General features: G+C 43.4%; 1 protein-coding gene across 1 annotated transcript in view; it reads right to left on the reverse strand.

Annotated features, from left to right (window-relative positions):
• Positions 1-17,803, reverse strand: part of grin3a (glutamate receptor, ionotropic, N-methyl-D-aspartate 3A) — a 269,256-nt gene that overhangs the window by 27,043 nt on the left and 224,410 nt on the right. The window contains exon 6 of the mRNA XM_070870795.1: positions 9,097-9,248. Within this exon, the coding sequence (XP_070726896.1) occupies positions 9,097-9,248 (152 nt within the window). The remainder of the gene's footprint in view (positions 1-9,096; positions 9,249-17,803) is intronic.

A 17,803-nucleotide genomic window follows, 5' to 3' on the forward strand; every position in this document is an offset into this window, starting at 1 on the left:
AGAGAATCTATTTCCGCTGGTTGGGGAGTCTAGGACTAGGGGACATAGCCTAAAAATTAGAGCCAGACCTTTCAGGAATGAAGTTAGGAAACTCTTCTACATTTAAAGGGTGGTAGAAGTTTGAAACTCTCTTCCAGAAATGACAGTTGATGCAAGGTCAATTGTTAATTTTAAATCTGAGATTTATAGATTTCTGTTAACCAAAGGTATTAAGGGATTATGGGCCAAAGGCAGGTCTATGGAGTTTGGTCACAGATCAGCCATGATCTCATTGAATGGCAAAACAGTCTTGAGGGGCTAAATGGCCTACTCCTATTCCTCCGCTCCGCTACCAGGAGCCCTTCCAACTTTTGAAATTCTTTTCATTGCAGTCACAGGATTAAATGAACACAAATTGCTACTGAAAAGAATTCAGATAAGAATCCATTTTGAACCAACATGTTGGCTCCCTACTAGCCTTTATAACTGTATTCACATTCGCTGTGTTTGTGGGGTTTTTTGGTTGCATTATTCAGTGCATGCAAAAGGTGGCAGCAGAGGCTCTCCTCTGACTGTATGTGCCATTATTTCCAGTGCAAGATTTTAATTGATGCAGAGACACAGTTGCAGGCCTAAGTTAAAGGGTGGAGAAAAATAAATGGATAGCCCAGGTCAACATTTCTACCTTGACGCAACAGCATTTTGTACTGGTACATAGGGGTAAAATTTCCTTTTATTTGCGCCCAAAGGCGGGCGTAACCGGGGTCCAAAAGCAAATATTCAGCGTAAAAGATCGAGGAAACTTGGGTATGTGTGCATTATGCACATAATTATGTTACGTCCGACTTTCTTCCATCTTTTACACACCTCTATCGATCCCTACAGCCAAACGCACCTCAACTCATTAGAATGGTTCTGCTCCAGGCTAAAGAGCTGCCCACGGAAATTTCCTGCATCATGCGGGTCCAAAATGGATGTACAATTAAGCCCAGAAGTTTAGGTGCAGCAGGAAATAATGTAAGGTTTCTGAAAAATTTAAAATTTTATCCTCAGTGACACTTCCTCTGTATCTTCTTTCTTTAAATGCATTTTTATGTCATAAGTCTGAGTCACATCAAATATTGCACATTCTTAAGTGGGGAGGCCCCGACCTGCGAAAGACCATCAGCGGCAGGTTGGGGCCATAAAAGGAGCGGCGTGCAGAGGCCCAAGAGCAGCGTGGAGGCCGCAACCTGCGAGAGACCATTAGCGGCAGGTCGGGGCCATAAAAGGAATGGTGAGCGGCGGCCATGGGCAGCGTGGAGGCATGCCACTGCAAGGTACAGAGCGAGCTGGTGCAGGAGGGCAACGGCAGCGAACAGTGACGTCAGCAAGGTCCAGGTCGGTGATTGGAGCGTGGGCAGATACAGCAGGAGCGGCGAGAGAGGTGAAGGAGTTGTGAGAGACTGTGGAGGGATGTGATCGGGGCCCAGGGGAGGTGTGAGTTTGGGGCCAGGGGCCCAGGGGCAGCACGGGCCAGCCCACATTGCGATATGTGTGTGCACTAGGTCCGTGCAGCAGAGCTGGTCTCCAGTCGTCTTGGATAATCCTTTGCCACTGGACCAAGACCTAGCTCTGTCCAGTCCGTGTGGAGGCTGGTGTGCAATGGCCACCACACGTTAAAAAAATCCATGCACAGGCATCTTCCACACTTCATTCTTCATTCGAAACACCTGTGAACTCATCCTTTTATTTGGCATGGAAGTAAGTCATCCTCGTTTCGAGGGACTACCTATGATGATGACGTTCTTAAACATGCTGTGCATGAATGGTATTTCAATGGCTTGAAACTTAAATTTTTATATTTAAAGAAGGAATATAAGGTGTAAGTTTACGGTTTCCTCAGTTGTTTACACTGATTTCCACTTGGTATGGCCGATAATTGCAAATATTTTCTGCTGCAATGTTTCAGCAGCTGAGGATCATTATGTGGTGACTTAAATTGGTACTGGGGGTTAGAAATGTCAGTGATTGTAATTTCCCATTCAAATCAAATTTGTAGGCCAGGGGCTGTAGACATTCAAAGGACAAGGACAAATGGTGCTGTTACCTTCGCAGGGTGGGATGCATTGCAGCAACATTGAAATCTATCGTCCTGAGCAGAAATATAGAGGAAGATTTTGACTTTTGTGCAATAGTGTAAAACTTGTGATAGTGAATAGGCATCCCATCTTACATCTCTCTTGAACATTATCTCCATTGACTTCAAAGACAAAATCTACCCCATAGGACTGTAAGTGAATGGGGAAAAAAATCCATCCATGGGTCCAACCCAATTCTTTTGTTACTGTACCAATTTGGCCTGGAACTTAAATTCATACCTATTTGGTAAAATAACAACAGGGAGATACTGGCTGCATTTGAAAGTTGGACATCATCATGTTGTCAAATTCACTATTATGAAACAGAGATCTAAATATGAATTTGGTCGATAGTGTAAAACATAAAAACATAAGAAATAGGAGCAGGAGTAGGCCATTTGGCTCCTCGAGCCTGCTCCGCCATTCAATAAGATCATGGCTGATCTGATCTTGGCCTCAACTCTACTTCCCTGCCCGCTCCCCATAACCATCGACTCCTTTATCATTCAAAAATCTGTCTATCTCCACGTTAAATATATTCAAAGACCCAGCCTCCACAGCTCTCTGAGGTAGAGAATTCCAAAGATTCATGACCCTCTGAGAGAAGAAATTCCTCCTCATCTCCGTCTTAAATGGGCGACCTCTTATTCTGAAACTATGCCTCCTTGTTCTAGATTCCCCCTCGAGGAGAAACAATCTCTCTGCATCTACCCCTTCAGAATCTTATACGTTTCAATAAGATCACCTCTCATTTTTCTAAACTCCAAAGAATATAGGCCTAACCTGCTCAACCTTTCTTTCTAAGACAACCCCTTCATCTCAGGAATCAACCTCGTAAACCTTCTCTGAACTGCCTTCAATGCAAGTATATCCTTACTTAAATAAAGAGATCAAAACTGTACGCAGTACTCCAGGTGTGGTCTCACCAACAGTTGTAGCAAGACTTCCCTACTTTTATACTCCATCCCCCTTGCAATAAAGGCCAACATTCCATTTACCTTCCTAATTACTTGCTGTACCTGCATGCTAACTTTTTGTGTTTCATGTACAAGGACCCCCAAATCCCTCTGTACCGCAGCATTTTGTAATCTCTCCCCATTTAAATAATAATTTGCTTTTTTATTTTTCCTACCAAAGTGGATAACCTCACATTTTACCACATCATACTCCACCTGCCAAATTTTTGCCCACTCACTTAGTCTATCGATATCCATGTGCAGATTATTTGCGTCCTCCTGACAATTTGCTTTGCAACCCATCTTTATATCTTCAGCAAACTTGGCTACATTATACATGGTCCTTTCATCCAAGTCATTAATATAGATTGCAAATGATTGAGGCCCTAGCACCGATCCCTGCGGCACCCCATTAGTTAATTTGCCAACCTGAAAATGACCCATTTATCCCGACTCTCTGTTTTCTATTAGTTAGTCAATCCGCTATCCATGCTAATATATTACCCTTGTGAGCTCTTATCTTGTGCAGTAACCTTTTATGTGGCAGCTTATCGAATGCCTTTTGGAAATCCATACACCACATCCACTAGTTCCTCCTTATCCACCCTGCTCGTTACATCCTCAAAGAACTCCAACAAATTTGTAAAACATGATTTCCCTTTCATAAAACCATGCTGACTCTGCTTGACTCTATTATGATTTTCTAAATGTCCCACTACTACTTGCTTAATAATGGACTCCAGCATTTTCCCAATGACAGATGTTAGGCTAACTGGTCTATAGTTTCCTGCTTTCTGCCTCCCTCCTTTCTTAAATGGGGCATTACATTTGCGGATTTCCAATCTGCTGGGACCTCCAGAATCCAGGGAATTTTGGTAGATTACAACAAATGCATGCACTATCTCTGCAGGCACTTCTTTTAAGACCCTAGGATGCAGGCCATCTGGTCTAGGGAACTAGTCCACCATTAGTTTGCCTAGTACTTTTTCCCTACCTATAATTCCTTGATTATCCACTATTGGGATGTTGTTAGTGTCTTCTACCATGAAGACCGATACAAAATATTTCTTACGTCTCTGCCATTTCCCTGTTTCCCATTATTAATTCCCCAGTCTCATCCTCTCGGGGACCAATGTTTACTTTAACTACTCTTTTCCTTTTTATATACCTGTAGAAGTTCCTACTGTCTGTTTTTATATTTCTTGCAAGTTTACTCTCATAAACTATCTTCTTTCTCTTTATTTTTTGTCGTCCTTTGCTGCTTTCTAAAAATGTCCCAATCCTCCTGCCTGCCACGATTCTTCACAACACTGTCTGCCTTTGTTTTCAATTTGATACCATCCTTTACTTCCATAGTTAGCCACAGAAGATTCATCCTTCTCTTAGAGGCTTTCTTTTTGACTGGAATATATCTTTGCTGAGAGTTATGAAATATCTCCTTAAATGTTTGCCACTGTTCTTCTACTATCTTACCCTTTAATCTATTTTCCCAGTCCACTTTAACCAACTCTGCCTCCATACCTTTGGTAGAGGGGGCCTCAATTCAAAGTCTCATCTGAAGGGTGGCACCTTCAGCAATGCAGCACTCTCTCAGTGTCCACTGAGGTATCGACCCAAGTTACGTGTCAAAGTCTCTGTAGGGGAAATTGAGCCCACAATCCTCTGAGCAGAGATGAGAGTACAAATTTGAATTGATTTGCCTCTGTAATCTACTTGATGTTCACTCTTTCAGTTGAGCTGTAGTAACCTCCTCAATATGCAACTGCCTTGCACGAGTATCAATTATCCTATAATTTATTTTGAAACAAGACTTGTATAAGCACTCATATTGTACAAAAGGTCCGTGCTAACATCGAGTATGGGGTGGAAGTGTGGCTGTACCTGCATGTGATACTGAACAGTGCATTAAATATTTCATAATCCTTTATGTTTAATTCAGTCTGGCTTAGTATTATTTTATGGCTTGTGATGGCTAATGGCAAATTTTATTGTAAATCAGCCATTGACTTTCACGGGTTAATACATGCCTTTTTAGCATGCTTTGACGTATAGTCCCTGAGTATTCACAACCCTTGCTTCCCCTTGGTTTAATCAGGTGTAAACAAACCCTCCTGAAGCCTTTGCAAAAGAGCAGATTTGCTGAGAACACTCAGGGGATACGTAAAAATTATCTTTCATGAAATGCGGTCAAGCTGCAAAAACTAGGAATCTTTTTCACTTGCACTCCTAGAGCTATGGATTTTCTGTCACTGAGCTCAGGTTTATTTAAGTGGTACACAGCCGAGGCTCCAGGGGCATGAGGGCACATGGATAGGGTACCAGGAACATGAGTGATCATGGATAAGACACCAGGAATATGGGCGATCATGGAAAGGACACCAGGAACATGAGGGGTCATGGATAGGACACCAGGAACATGAGCGATCATGGATAGGACACCTAGAACATGAGGTCACATGGATAGGACACCAGGAACGTGAGGGGTCATGGTTAGGACACCTGGAACATGAGGTCATATGAATAGGACAACAGGAACATGAGCGATCATGGATAGGACACCAGGAACATGAGGGGTCATGGATAGGACACCAGGAAAATGAGCGATCATGGATAGGACACCAGGAACATAAGCGATCATGGATAGGACACCAGGAACATGAGGGGTCATGGATAGGACACCAGGAACATGAGCGATCATGGATAGGACACCAGGAACATGAGCAATCATGGATAGGACACCAGGAACATGAGGTCACATGGATAGGACATCAGGAACATGAGGGGTTATGGATAGGACACCAGGAACATGAGCGATCATGGTTAGGACACCTGGAATATAAGCGATCATGGATAGGACACCAGGAACATGAGGGGTCATGGATAGGACACCAGGAACATGAGGGGTCATGGATAGGATACCAGGAACATGAGGGGTCATGGATAGGACACCAGGAACATGAAGGCACATGGATAGGACATCGGCAACATGAGGGATCATGGATAGGACATCGGCAACATGAGGGGTCATGGATAGGATATCGGCAACATGAGGGGTCATGGATAGGACACCAGGAACATGAGGGGTCATGGATAGGACACCAGGAACATGAGAGGTCATGGATAGGACACCAGAAACATGAGGGGTCATGGATAGGACACCAGGAACATGAGGGATCATCGATAGGACATCAGCAACATGAGCGATCATGGATAGGATACCAGCAACATGAGGGTACATGGCCAGGACACCAGGAATATGAGGGCGCACAAAACAGATTCCAGTGGCCCTCCTTGGTGTTGCCGAGCTCTTTCTGGGTCTCCTTCCTCTTGATGTTGCTGTAGGCATCGCTCTCCTTAATGCTGAATCACAATACACTTAATTTTTAAAAATCAGTTCCTGTGAGTTATTGCCCATCCCTAATTGCCTTTGAGAAGGTGCTGGTGAAGCACCTTCTTGAACCGCTGCAGTCCGTGTGGTGAAGGTACTCCCACAGTGTTGTTTGGGAGGAAGTTCCAGGATATTGACCCAACAACGATGAAGGAATGGCGATGTACTTCCAAGTCAGGATGGTGTGTGACTTGCAGGGGAACTTGAAGGTGGTGGTGTTCCCATGTGACTTAAAAATTCACTTAAAAATGCTAAAAGATACACTAAAGTCGTGTCAAAACTCAACACTGCCTGACCTAGTCTCCCCAGGAAATAAGGTTAACACCATAAGAACCCTTTAAAGGTTTTTAAATTTATCACTGAATTAATATCGTTCAGGACTCTGTCAAATTTATTTAAATACTGCTCTGGTTTTCTACTATTACATTTTGCAGTTAGTAATTAAAATTATAATTAATTTGCAATTAATATTATCACATTAGAGATGCCAACAAATCTGGCAATGTTTTATGCAACTTTTCCAGTCCCAATTTCCTTTCAGGATCAAATTCCTTGGGTTCACAACCCATCATTTACTTTTGATGGAGCTTTTTTCCCATCTGAAGATGAAAAAGTCTGGTTCCCAACCTTGAGCTCCACGAAACAGAAGAGCTAAGCAGCCATTTTCATTACCAATCTACTGAAAATCTCTCAAAGGTGCATTTGTGCACAATTTAGCCCAAGTTCCCAAGTTTCACTTTACTTTTTAATACTTCTATGAAATAGCTCAATTTGTGCATCACAACAATGAACTTTACACTGCCTCCCTCAAATTTGCTTTACCTACCATTTTGGGCTTCTGCCAGTCGACAAGAATGTGCAGGTTCTGTAGCTCAGTGGGTAGCATTCTCAGTCTGAGTCAGAAGGTTGTGGGTTCAAAGTCCCACTCCGACGATTTAAGCACAAAATCTAGGTGAACACTTCAGTGCGGTACTAAGGCAGTACTGCATTGTTGGAGGTGTGGTCTTTTGGATGAGCTGTTAAACTGAGGCCCTGTCTGCCCTCTCAGGTGGATGTAAAAGATCCAAAGGCACTATTTTGAAGAAGAGCAGGAGAGTTCGTCACCCCGCCCGGGTGTCCTGGCCAATATTTATCCCCCAATCAACATCACAAAAACAGATTATTGGGTCCTTATCACATTGCTGTTTGTGGGACATTGCTGCCCGCAAATTGGCTGCCGCGTTTCCTACATTACAACAGCGACTACATTTCAAAAGTACTGTAAAGTGCTGTAATGTGCTTTGGGATGCCCTGAGGTCCTGAAAGGTGCTATAGAAATGCAAGTATTCTTTTTTTAATTTTCTTTTATTAAAACATTCTTGCTCCTGCCCTGCAACCAAGGCTGTCAAGCTATCTTCTTGGCTGCCCCTGTTTCCCACAGAACATTTTACTCAAAAAAACCAGATAAACTGGCCAATTAATATCAAATAAAATTAAAGTGATTTACTTATGCCACAAAAAATTGAATGGTAACTGTGAATAAGATGGCAGATGTTTACTGCTCGATCAATTCATGTGTTGTGGAAAGTGATTGCAATAGAATATATTATGTTGGTATGTCTCCCTTGTCAAATAGTTGTTGACTGGTTGGCAGAAATTTCTGAAAAAACAGTACATCCGAGCGGAAACACTAGGGGGGCGGAATTGCCCTGCGCCCCGATCGGGGGCGGTAACCATCTGGGACCGGGACTTTCTGTGCTCGGAACAGAAGTTCCGCCTCCGCCGCTGAATTCTGCTTAATGCCCCTCAAACGAAGCGGAGCGCAATCTTGCACGCTCCACTTTCTTTGGAGGCAGATCGCGGAATGCTATTGGGGGGAGTACTGCAGCACTACGTGGATGCTTCGCGCAGCGCTGACACGCTTCAATGTCTCTCCCCTTTGTTTAAAGTGAGGGCCGCTGCGCACTCTGCAAGGCCCATGATGGCCTCCACTAGACCACCAGAGCAGGGTGGAATCGGGAGGCCATCAGGGCAAGGTGGAACCGGGCCTGCAGCCCGGTACCCAAAACAAAGTGCCACATTGCACGATGGTGGCCCGGACCACGCTCAGGCCGCCATCCTGGAGCCAACCCAAGAGTCGGCAATCCAAAAAAGATGGCAGTCCATGGCACTGGCGCCTCCCCTTTGACTAGCGCCCTGAGAGTGGATGTCGACCAGCTTCACGACCCACGAATCTCGCGTTGACATCCGCTTGCGGCAGCCTCACGGCCCGTGGGGCAATTTCTCTCACAGGGCAGTAAGGGGCCGGCGCGGGGCGGTGAGTGGTTGCCGCTGACATCAACGCCAGTTGCGCGGTGGCCCGGGGCGCTAACAGTGGGGCGCGGTACTGCACCTCCGCAAACTCCCGGGTATTTTCCCGGGAGTCGGTAGGGCCCCCCACCCCACCGGGCAAAAAGTCTCCTCCGCCCCATTAGCACCCCTTGGAGGTGCTAATGGGGCTTTAAAAAGGGGAAATTTCACCCCCTGGCCTTTTGTTCAATCCAATTCAATCAAATAAAAGAGATTCCAAGAGGGATTGTCACAGGAGTACCGATGGTAATACTCCCTCTTTAAATATATTAGTAATGCCTATTGAATACCAAACACATTTCTTACACTTGAAAAGATTTCTTACCTCAGTCACAGCAAAGCTTCTTTTGCCACATGGTACAACTTTATACCATTTGTCATGCAGCACATCCATAAACCCATCGGACTTGTACTGACTAATTAATTCAGAAATGTTTGAAGTCAACGGGGAATTCTGTAGAAGGCCAATTCCATACCCTAGAAACAGGAGTTGTCAAAGAAAGCAGAAAAATCTGATTCAGCATGTTTTCTGACACTGCGAGTGAATTGGCCTGAAGTTATTGAAAAATAAATCAGTTATGACACTGAAGAAAATGGCAAAAGCTACCTCTGGTTATTCCAATAGATCAGAGAATTATGGATATCCCTGAGTAATTACAAGGCCACAATTACACCAAGACACTCTGATGCTTTTGTGAACCATGAGAGTGAAGCTTGAGCAGTTTCTAATTATTATCTGATACCATAGATGAGATAAAAGCCTTGAAATCACTCTTGGGTGCCTTTTTTATATAACAAGCTGTGGAACACACAAGAGCAGTTTTATTCCATTTTGGGCTTGTTTTTCTCTTTTTGCAGCTTATTCAGGCATCATGACGGGCGATGATTAGGGACGGGCAATAAACGGCCACATCCCATGAACGAATAAAAAAAAAATGATGGTCCTTGGTGACCAATAAGTTACGTGAAATTAATTAATGCAAGGTTATGAACAGACAATTACCATTTGATTACTAGTTAATGATAAGTCAGTAAATATAATCACTAAACAATGCAAACTATTTAGTGTGGCAATATGAATAGAGCAACCGAAGGGGAGAAGTTGTTATAGTTCAGAGTGATGCTGGCAGTAAGTTACAAACGCAAATAATCAGCTGGATTATTTTTGTACATCATTTGCCTCGTGTTAAGAAGACAAGAAAAAGGAGCAGGAGTAGGCCCTACGGTCCCACGAGCTTGCTCGCCATTCAATTTGATCATGGTTGAACTTCGACTTCAACTCCACTTTCCCGCCCGATCCTCATATACCTTGATTCCCCTAAACTCCAAAAATCTATCTATCTCAGCCTTGAGTATATTCAGAGACTCAGCATCCACAGTCCTCTGGGGCAGAGACTTCCAAAGATTCACAACCCTCTGAGTGAAGAAATTCCTCCTCATCTCTGACTTAAATGGCCTGAAGGCTTTGTGTCTTAATGCAAGGAGTATCCGTCATAAGGTGGATGAATTAACTGTGCAAATAGATGTTAACAGATATGATGTGATTGGGATTACAGAGATGTGGCTCCAGGGTGATCAGGGCTGGGAACTCAACATCCAAGGGTAGTCAACATTCAGGAAGGATAGAATAAAAGGAAAAGGAGGTGGGGTAGCATTGCTGGTTAAAGAGGAGATTAATGCAATAGTTAGGAAGGACATTAGCTTGGATGATGTGGAATCTATATGGGTAGAGCTGCAGAACACCAAAGGGCAAAAAACGTTAGTGGGAGTTGTGGACAGACCTCCAAACAGTAGTAGTGATGTTGGGGACAGTATCAAACAGGAAATTAGGGGTGCATGCAATAAAGGTGCAGCAGTTATCATGGGTGACTTTAATATGCACATAGATTGGACGAACCAAACTGGAAGCAATACGGTGGAGGAGGATTTCCTGGAATGCATAAGGGATGGTTTTCTAGACCAATATGTCGAGGAACCAACTAGGGGGGAGGCCATCTTAGACTGGGTGTTGTGTAATGAGAGAGGATTAATTAGCAATCTCGTTGTGCGAGGCCCCTTGGGGAAGAGTGACTATAATATGGTGGAATTCTACATTAGGATGGAGAATGAAATAGTTAATTCAGAAACCATGGTCCAGAACTTAAAGAAGGATAACTTTGAAGGTATGAGGCGTGAATTGGCTAGGATAGATTGGCGAATGACACTTAAGGGGTTGACAGTGGATGGGCAATGGCAGACATTTAGAGACCGCATGGATGAACTACAACAATTGTACATCCCTGTCTGGCGTAAAAATAAAAAAGGGAAGGTGGCTCAACCGTGGCTATCAAGGGAAATCAGGGATAGTATTAAAGCCAAGGAAGTGGCATACAAATTGGCCAGAAATAGCAGCGAACCCGGGGACTGGGAGAAATTTAGAACTCAGAAGAGGAGGACAAAGGGTTTGATTAGGGCAGGGAAAATAGAGTATGAGAGGAAGCTTGCAGGGAACATTAAGACGGACTGCAAAAGCTTCTATAGATATGTAAAGAGAAAAAGGTTAGTAAAGACAAACGTAGGTCCTCTGCAGTCAGAATCAGGGGAAGTCATAACGGGGAACAAAGAAATGGCAGACCAATTGAACAAGTACTTTGGTTCGGTATTCACTAAGGAGGACACAAACAACCTTCCAGATATAAAAGGGGTCAGAGGGTCTAGTAAGAAGGAGGAACTGAGGGAAATCGTTATTAGTTGGGAAATTGTGTTGGGGAAATTGATGGGATTGAAGGCCGATAAATACCCAGGGCCTGATGGTCTGCATCCCAGAGTACTTAAGAAGTTGGCCTTGGAAATAGCGGATGCATTGACAGTCATTTTCCAACATTCCATAGACTCTGTATCAGTTCCTATGGACTGGAGGGTAGCCAATGTAACCCCACTTTTTAAAAAAGGAGGGAGAGAGAAAACAGGGAATTATTAACCGTCAGCCTAACATTGGTAGTGGGTAAAATTATGGAATCAATCATTAAGGATGTCATAGCAGCACATTTGGGAAGAGGTGACATGATAGGTCCAAGTCAGCATGGATTTGTGAAAGGGAAATCATGCTTGACAAATCTTCTGTAATTTTTTGAGGATGTTTCCAGTAGAGTGGACAAGGGAGAACCAGTTGATGTGGTGTATTTGGACTTTCAGAAGGCTTTCGACAAGGTCCCACACATAAGAACAAAAGAACATAAGAACATAAGAATTAGGAACAGGAGTAGGCCATCTAGCCCCTCGAGCCTGCTCCGCCATTCAATAAGATCATGGCTGATCTGGTCGTGGACTCAGCTCCACTTACCCGCCCTCTCCCCGTAACCCTTAATTCCCTTATTGCTTAAAAATCTATCTATCTTTGACTTGAAAACATTCAATGAGCCAGCCTCAACTGCTTCCTTGGGCATAGAATTCCACAGATTCACAACCCTCTGGGAGAATAAATACTTTCTCAACTCGGTTTTAAATTGACTCCTCCGTATTTTGAGGCTGTGCCCCCTAGTTCGAGTCTTCCCCATCAATGGAAACAACCTCTCTGCCTCTATCTTGTCTATCCCTTTCATTATTTTAAATGTTTCTATAAGATCACCCCTCATCCTTCTGAACTCCAAGGAGTAAAGACCCAGTCTACTCAATCTATCATCATAAGGTAACCCCCTCATTTCTGGAATCAGCCTAGTGAATCGTCTCTGTACCCCTTCCAAAGCTAGTATATCCTTCCTTAAGTAAGGTGACCAAAACTGCACGCAGTACTCCAGGTGCGGCCTTACCAATACCTTTTTCAGTTGCAGCAATACCTCCCTGCTTTTGTACTCCATCCCTCTCGCAATGAAGGCCAACATTCCATTTGCCTTCTTGATTTCCTGCTGCACCTGCAAACTAACCTTTTGGGATTCATGCACAAGGAGGTACGCTCGCGGCCTTCCGCGAGAGGTGGGCACCGGAGGGACTGGAGTGCATCATCACGCCCGGCAACCAAATTTTAATTTGATTTTACGTTTTTAAGTTTAATTTGTTTTAATTGCCGGTGCTTTTAGTGTCCCCCTTCCCTTTTATAGGGGGCACTGGGGAAAATTGTGAATTTAGTGCCCAAAAAAAAACCAAAAAAAGAAAAACACAAAAAAAAAACAAAAAAAAAAGGGGAAAAAAAAAAGGGCCTTGTAAATGTCTGGTGTGTCACCCAGGTCGGGTGGCACGGTTTAATGTTTTTTGTTTTGCAGATGAACTCCAAAAAAGAGTTTCATGCACAAGGACCCCAGGTCCCTCTGCACCACAGCATGTTGTAATTTCTCCCCATTCAAATAATATTCCCTTTTACTGATTTTTTTCCCAAGGTGGATGACCTCACACTTTCCGACATTGTATTCCATCTACCAAACCTTAGCTCATTCGCTTAACCTATCCAAATCTCCTTGCAGCCTCTCTGAGTCCTCCACACAACCCGCTTTCCCACTAATCTTAGTGTCATCTGCAAATTTTGTTGCGCTACACTCTGTCCCCTCCTCTAGGTCATCTATGTATATTGTAAACAGTTGTGGTCCCAGCACTGATCCCTGTGGCACACCACTAACCACTGATTTCCAACCCGAAAAGGACCCATTTATCCCGACTCTCTGCTTTCTGTTCGCCAGCCAATTCTTTATCCATGCTAATATATTTCCTCTGACTCCGCGTACCTTTATCTTCTGCAGTAACCTTTTGTGTGGCACCTTATCGAATGCCTTTTGGAAATCTAAATACACCACATCCATCGGTACACCTCTATCCACCATGCTCGTTATATCCTCAAAGAATTCCAGTAAGTTAGTTAAACATGATTTCCCTTTCATGAATCCATGCTGCGTCTGCTTGATTGCACTATTCCTATCCAGATGTCCCGCTATTTCTTCCTTAATGATAGTTTCAAGCATTTTCCCCACTACAGATGTTAAACTAACCGGCCTATAGTTACCTGCCTTTTGCCTGCCCCCTTTTTTAAACAGAGGCGTTACATTAGCTGCTCTCCAATCCGCTGGTACCTCCCCAGAGTCCAGAGAATTTTGGTAGATGATAACAAATAGACACACAAGAGATTAATGTGCAAAGTTAAAGCACATGGGATTGGGGGTCGTGTGCTGTCGTGGATTGAGAACTGGTTGGCAGACAGGAAGCGAAGAGTAGGAGTAAATGGTTACTATTCAGAATGGCAGGCAGTGACTAGTGGGGTACCGCAAGGTTTTGTGCTGGGGCCCCAGCTGTTTACATTGTACATTAATGATTTAGACGAGGGGATTAAATGAAGTATCTCCAAATTTGCGGATGACACTAAGTTGGGTGGCAGTGTGAGCTGCGAGGAGGATGTTATGAGGCTGCAGAGTGATTTGGATAGGTTAGGTGAGTGGGAAAATGCATGGCAGATGAAGTATAATGTGGATAAATGTGAGGTTATCCACTTTGGTGGTAAAAACAGAGAGACAGACTATTATCTGAATGGTGACAGATTAGGAAAAGGGGAGGTGCAACGAGACTTGGGTGTCATGGTACATCAGTCATTGAAGGTTGGCATGCAGGTACAGCAGGCGGTTAAGAAAGCAAATGGCATGTTGGCCTTGATAGCAAGGGGATTTGAGTACAGGGGCAGGGAGGTGTTGCTACAGTTGTACAGGGCCTTGGTGAGGCCACACCTGGAGTATTGTGTACAGTTTTGGTCTCCTGACTTGAGGAAGGACATTCTTGCTATTGAGGGAGTGCAGCGAAGGTTCACCAGACTGATTCCCGGGAAGGCGGGACTGACATATCAAGAAAGACTGGATCAACTGGGTTTGTATTCACTGGAATTCAGAAAATGAGAGGAGATCTCATAGAAACGTTTAAAATTCTGACGGGTTTAGACAGGTTAGATGCAGGAAGAATGTTCCAATGTTGGGCAAGTACAGAACCAGGGGTCACAGTCTAAGGATAAGGGGTAAGCCATTTAGGACCGAGATGAGGAGAAACTTCTTCAGCCAGAGAGTGGTGAACCTGTGGAATTCTCTACCACAGAAAGTTGTTGAGGCCAATTCACTAAATATATTCAAAAAGGAGTTAGATGTAGTCCTTACTACTAGGGGGATCAAGGGGTATGGCGAGAAAACAGCAATGGGCTACTGAAGTTGCATGTTTAGCCATGAACTCATTGAATGGCGGTGCAGGCTCGAAGGGCAAAATGGCCTACTCCTGCACCTATTTTCTATGTTACCCTTTATCCTGAGACTGTGCCCCCTAGTTCTAGACACTCCAGTCAGGAGAAACAACCTCTCAACATCTACCCTGTCAATCCCTTTAAGAATCTTGTATGTTTCAATGAGATCACCTCTCATTCTCCTAAACTGCAAAGATAATAGGTCCATTCTATACAATCTCTCATCATAAGACAGCCCTCTCATCTCAGGAATCAATCTGGTGAACCTTTGTTGCATCGCCTCCAAGGCAAGTATATCCTTCCTTAGATAAGGAGACTAAAACTGTGCACAGTACTCCAGGTGTGGTCTCACCAAGGCCCTGTATAATTGTAGCAAGACTTCCTTACTGTTATACTCCAAACACCTTGCAAAATAGGACAACATGCCATTTGCCTTCAATATTGCCTGTTGTATTTACATGCTAGCTTTCTGTGTTTCTTGCACAAGGACATCCAAATCTCTCTGAACATTAACATTTAATAGTTTCTCACCATTTAAAAAATATTCTGTTTTTCTACTATTCTACCATTCCTACCCCTTTGCAGATGCTTTTTGTTCTCCTCACAGCCTACTGTCGCACCTAGCTTTGAATCGTCAGCAAACTTGGATATGTTACACTCGGTCCCTTCATCTAGGTTATTAAAATAGATTGTAAATAGCTGAGGCCCCAGCACTGATCCTTGCGGCACCCCACTAGTTACAGCCTGCCAACCTGAAAAAGACCCATTTACCCCTACTCTCTGTTTTCTGTCTGTTAATCAATCCTCTTTCCATGCTAACACATTACCTCCAATCTCATGATCCCTTATCTTGTGTAATAACCTTTTATGTGGCACCTTATCAAATGCCTTTTGGAAATCCAAATTTACTACATCCACTGGTTCTCCTTTACCTACCCTGCTCGTTACATCCTCAAAAAACTCTCATAAATTTGTCAAACACGATTTCCCTTTCATAAAACTATGTTAACTCTTCCTAATCATGTTATGTTTTTCTAATGCCCTGACACCACTTCCTTAATAATGAATTCCAGCATTTTCCCGACAACTGATGTCAGGCTAACTGGCAGTTCCCTGTTTTCTCATGTCCTCCTTTCTTGAGCGAGTAAGGGGAATGATGTGGCAATGTCTGCCATTGTGCTTTGACCAAGCTGCAATGATTAAAATTCTCTTTTCACTTTGCAAAGACTTCACTTATTCGTATTGCCCACTGCATACTTGATGCATGTCCATGTCCCTGAAACAACATCATTCTATCTTCAAATGGTATAGTTATACTCAGGCCCTCTTGGCTAGGGAGGATAAACCATCCAGGGTTCCTGCTTCCCGAACGCACTGGTCTTGGACGGTGAGTGAGAACAGGATTAGGCTCAGCTGGGATGGCCTCTGGATGACAGACTCCAGGTTCAAGCACAGAGAATGGTATTGGAGCGCCTGCAGCACCCTTGGAACACAACCTAAGCACAAGCTAATGTCTTGACAACAGGAGGAGAGAAATGTATAGTAAGAGTTGATAGCCTTTCAACGCATTCGCAAATCTTTCCAAATACTTGTTAACATACATTTTGTTAGCTATTCTTCCCACTGCTCATTTATATTGGTTCTAGGGAAGCTACCTGTACAACCATGTTAATGTGTTTTGGCAAGTCAGCAAGACATGACCTGGAACTCAGATGAAATGTATCATGTGATACATGGGGATTGTATGATATTTAGCTGGTTGTTATTTAAATGGAGTGTTAAAATAGAATGTCAACTCAAACATTGCATTTCCCAACTTCATTCCAATAGCAATTAAACCTTTAGATAAGTATGTCCCTCACTTCACTCTGTTCTTTTCTTTATTAGTGTCCTAAGGTGGAATCCAACAACTTCATAACAGATAAATAACTGGTGATGTTTTTCATGAATTCCCCAGCTTTGCACCTAAATCTCGAGATATAAAGATTAATAATCAAATAATCTGACATCACCTAGCACTCAGCTGAGTGATCATATTCCAAGATAAATCATATCAAATTTGGAGTGTCTATATTTTTTATATATAAAATTAATCAAAATACATGCGCACACTTAAAATGCAGACCATGACAATGTTGAAGCATTCCAGGTTGTGACACAGTTACAAACTGGGGATGTTTGGTCAGCTTTGTGTTAGTGTTAAACTTGACTATCCCAACGCACACCTGGCCAACCTCCCTAGTTCTACCCTCCATAAACTTGAGGTCATCCAAAATTTTGCCGCCTATATCCTAACTCGCATCAAGTCCCGTTCACCTATTTCCTCTGAGCTCACTGGCGCCCGATTAAGCAACACTTCGATTTTAAAATCCTTGTTTTCAAATCCCTCCATGGCCTCGCCCCACCCTATATCCATAATCTCCTCCAGCCTTACAACCCTCCGAGATCTCTGCGCTCCACCAATTCTGGCCTCTTGAACATCCAATTTTAATCGCTCCAACATTGGCGGCTGGCCTTCAGCAGCCTGGACCTTAAGCTTTGTAATTCTCTCCCTATACCTCTCCGCCTCGCTATTTCTTTTTCCTCCTTTAAGACGCTCCTTAAAACCCATCTCTTTGACAATGCTTTTGGTCATCTGCCATAACATATCATATGGCTCTGTGTCCAATTTTTTTTTTGATAACGCTTCTGTGAAGCGCCTGGGACATTTTATTATGTTAAATGCACTATATAAATGTAAGCTGTATAGATGATCAGTCCATACAATACAAAGGGTAGCAATTCAAGTTTCTTTCACTCCTTCTGCCTGACTTAGTCCTACAACATCACCTCTTTTTATACACTGGTTTTATAC

Source organism: Pristiophorus japonicus, chromosome 1, assembly GCF_044704955.1.
Source record: "Pristiophorus japonicus isolate sPriJap1 chromosome 1, sPriJap1.hap1, whole genome shotgun sequence".
Lineage (NCBI taxonomy): Eukaryota > Metazoa > Chordata > Chondrichthyes > Pristiophoridae > Pristiophorus > Pristiophorus japonicus.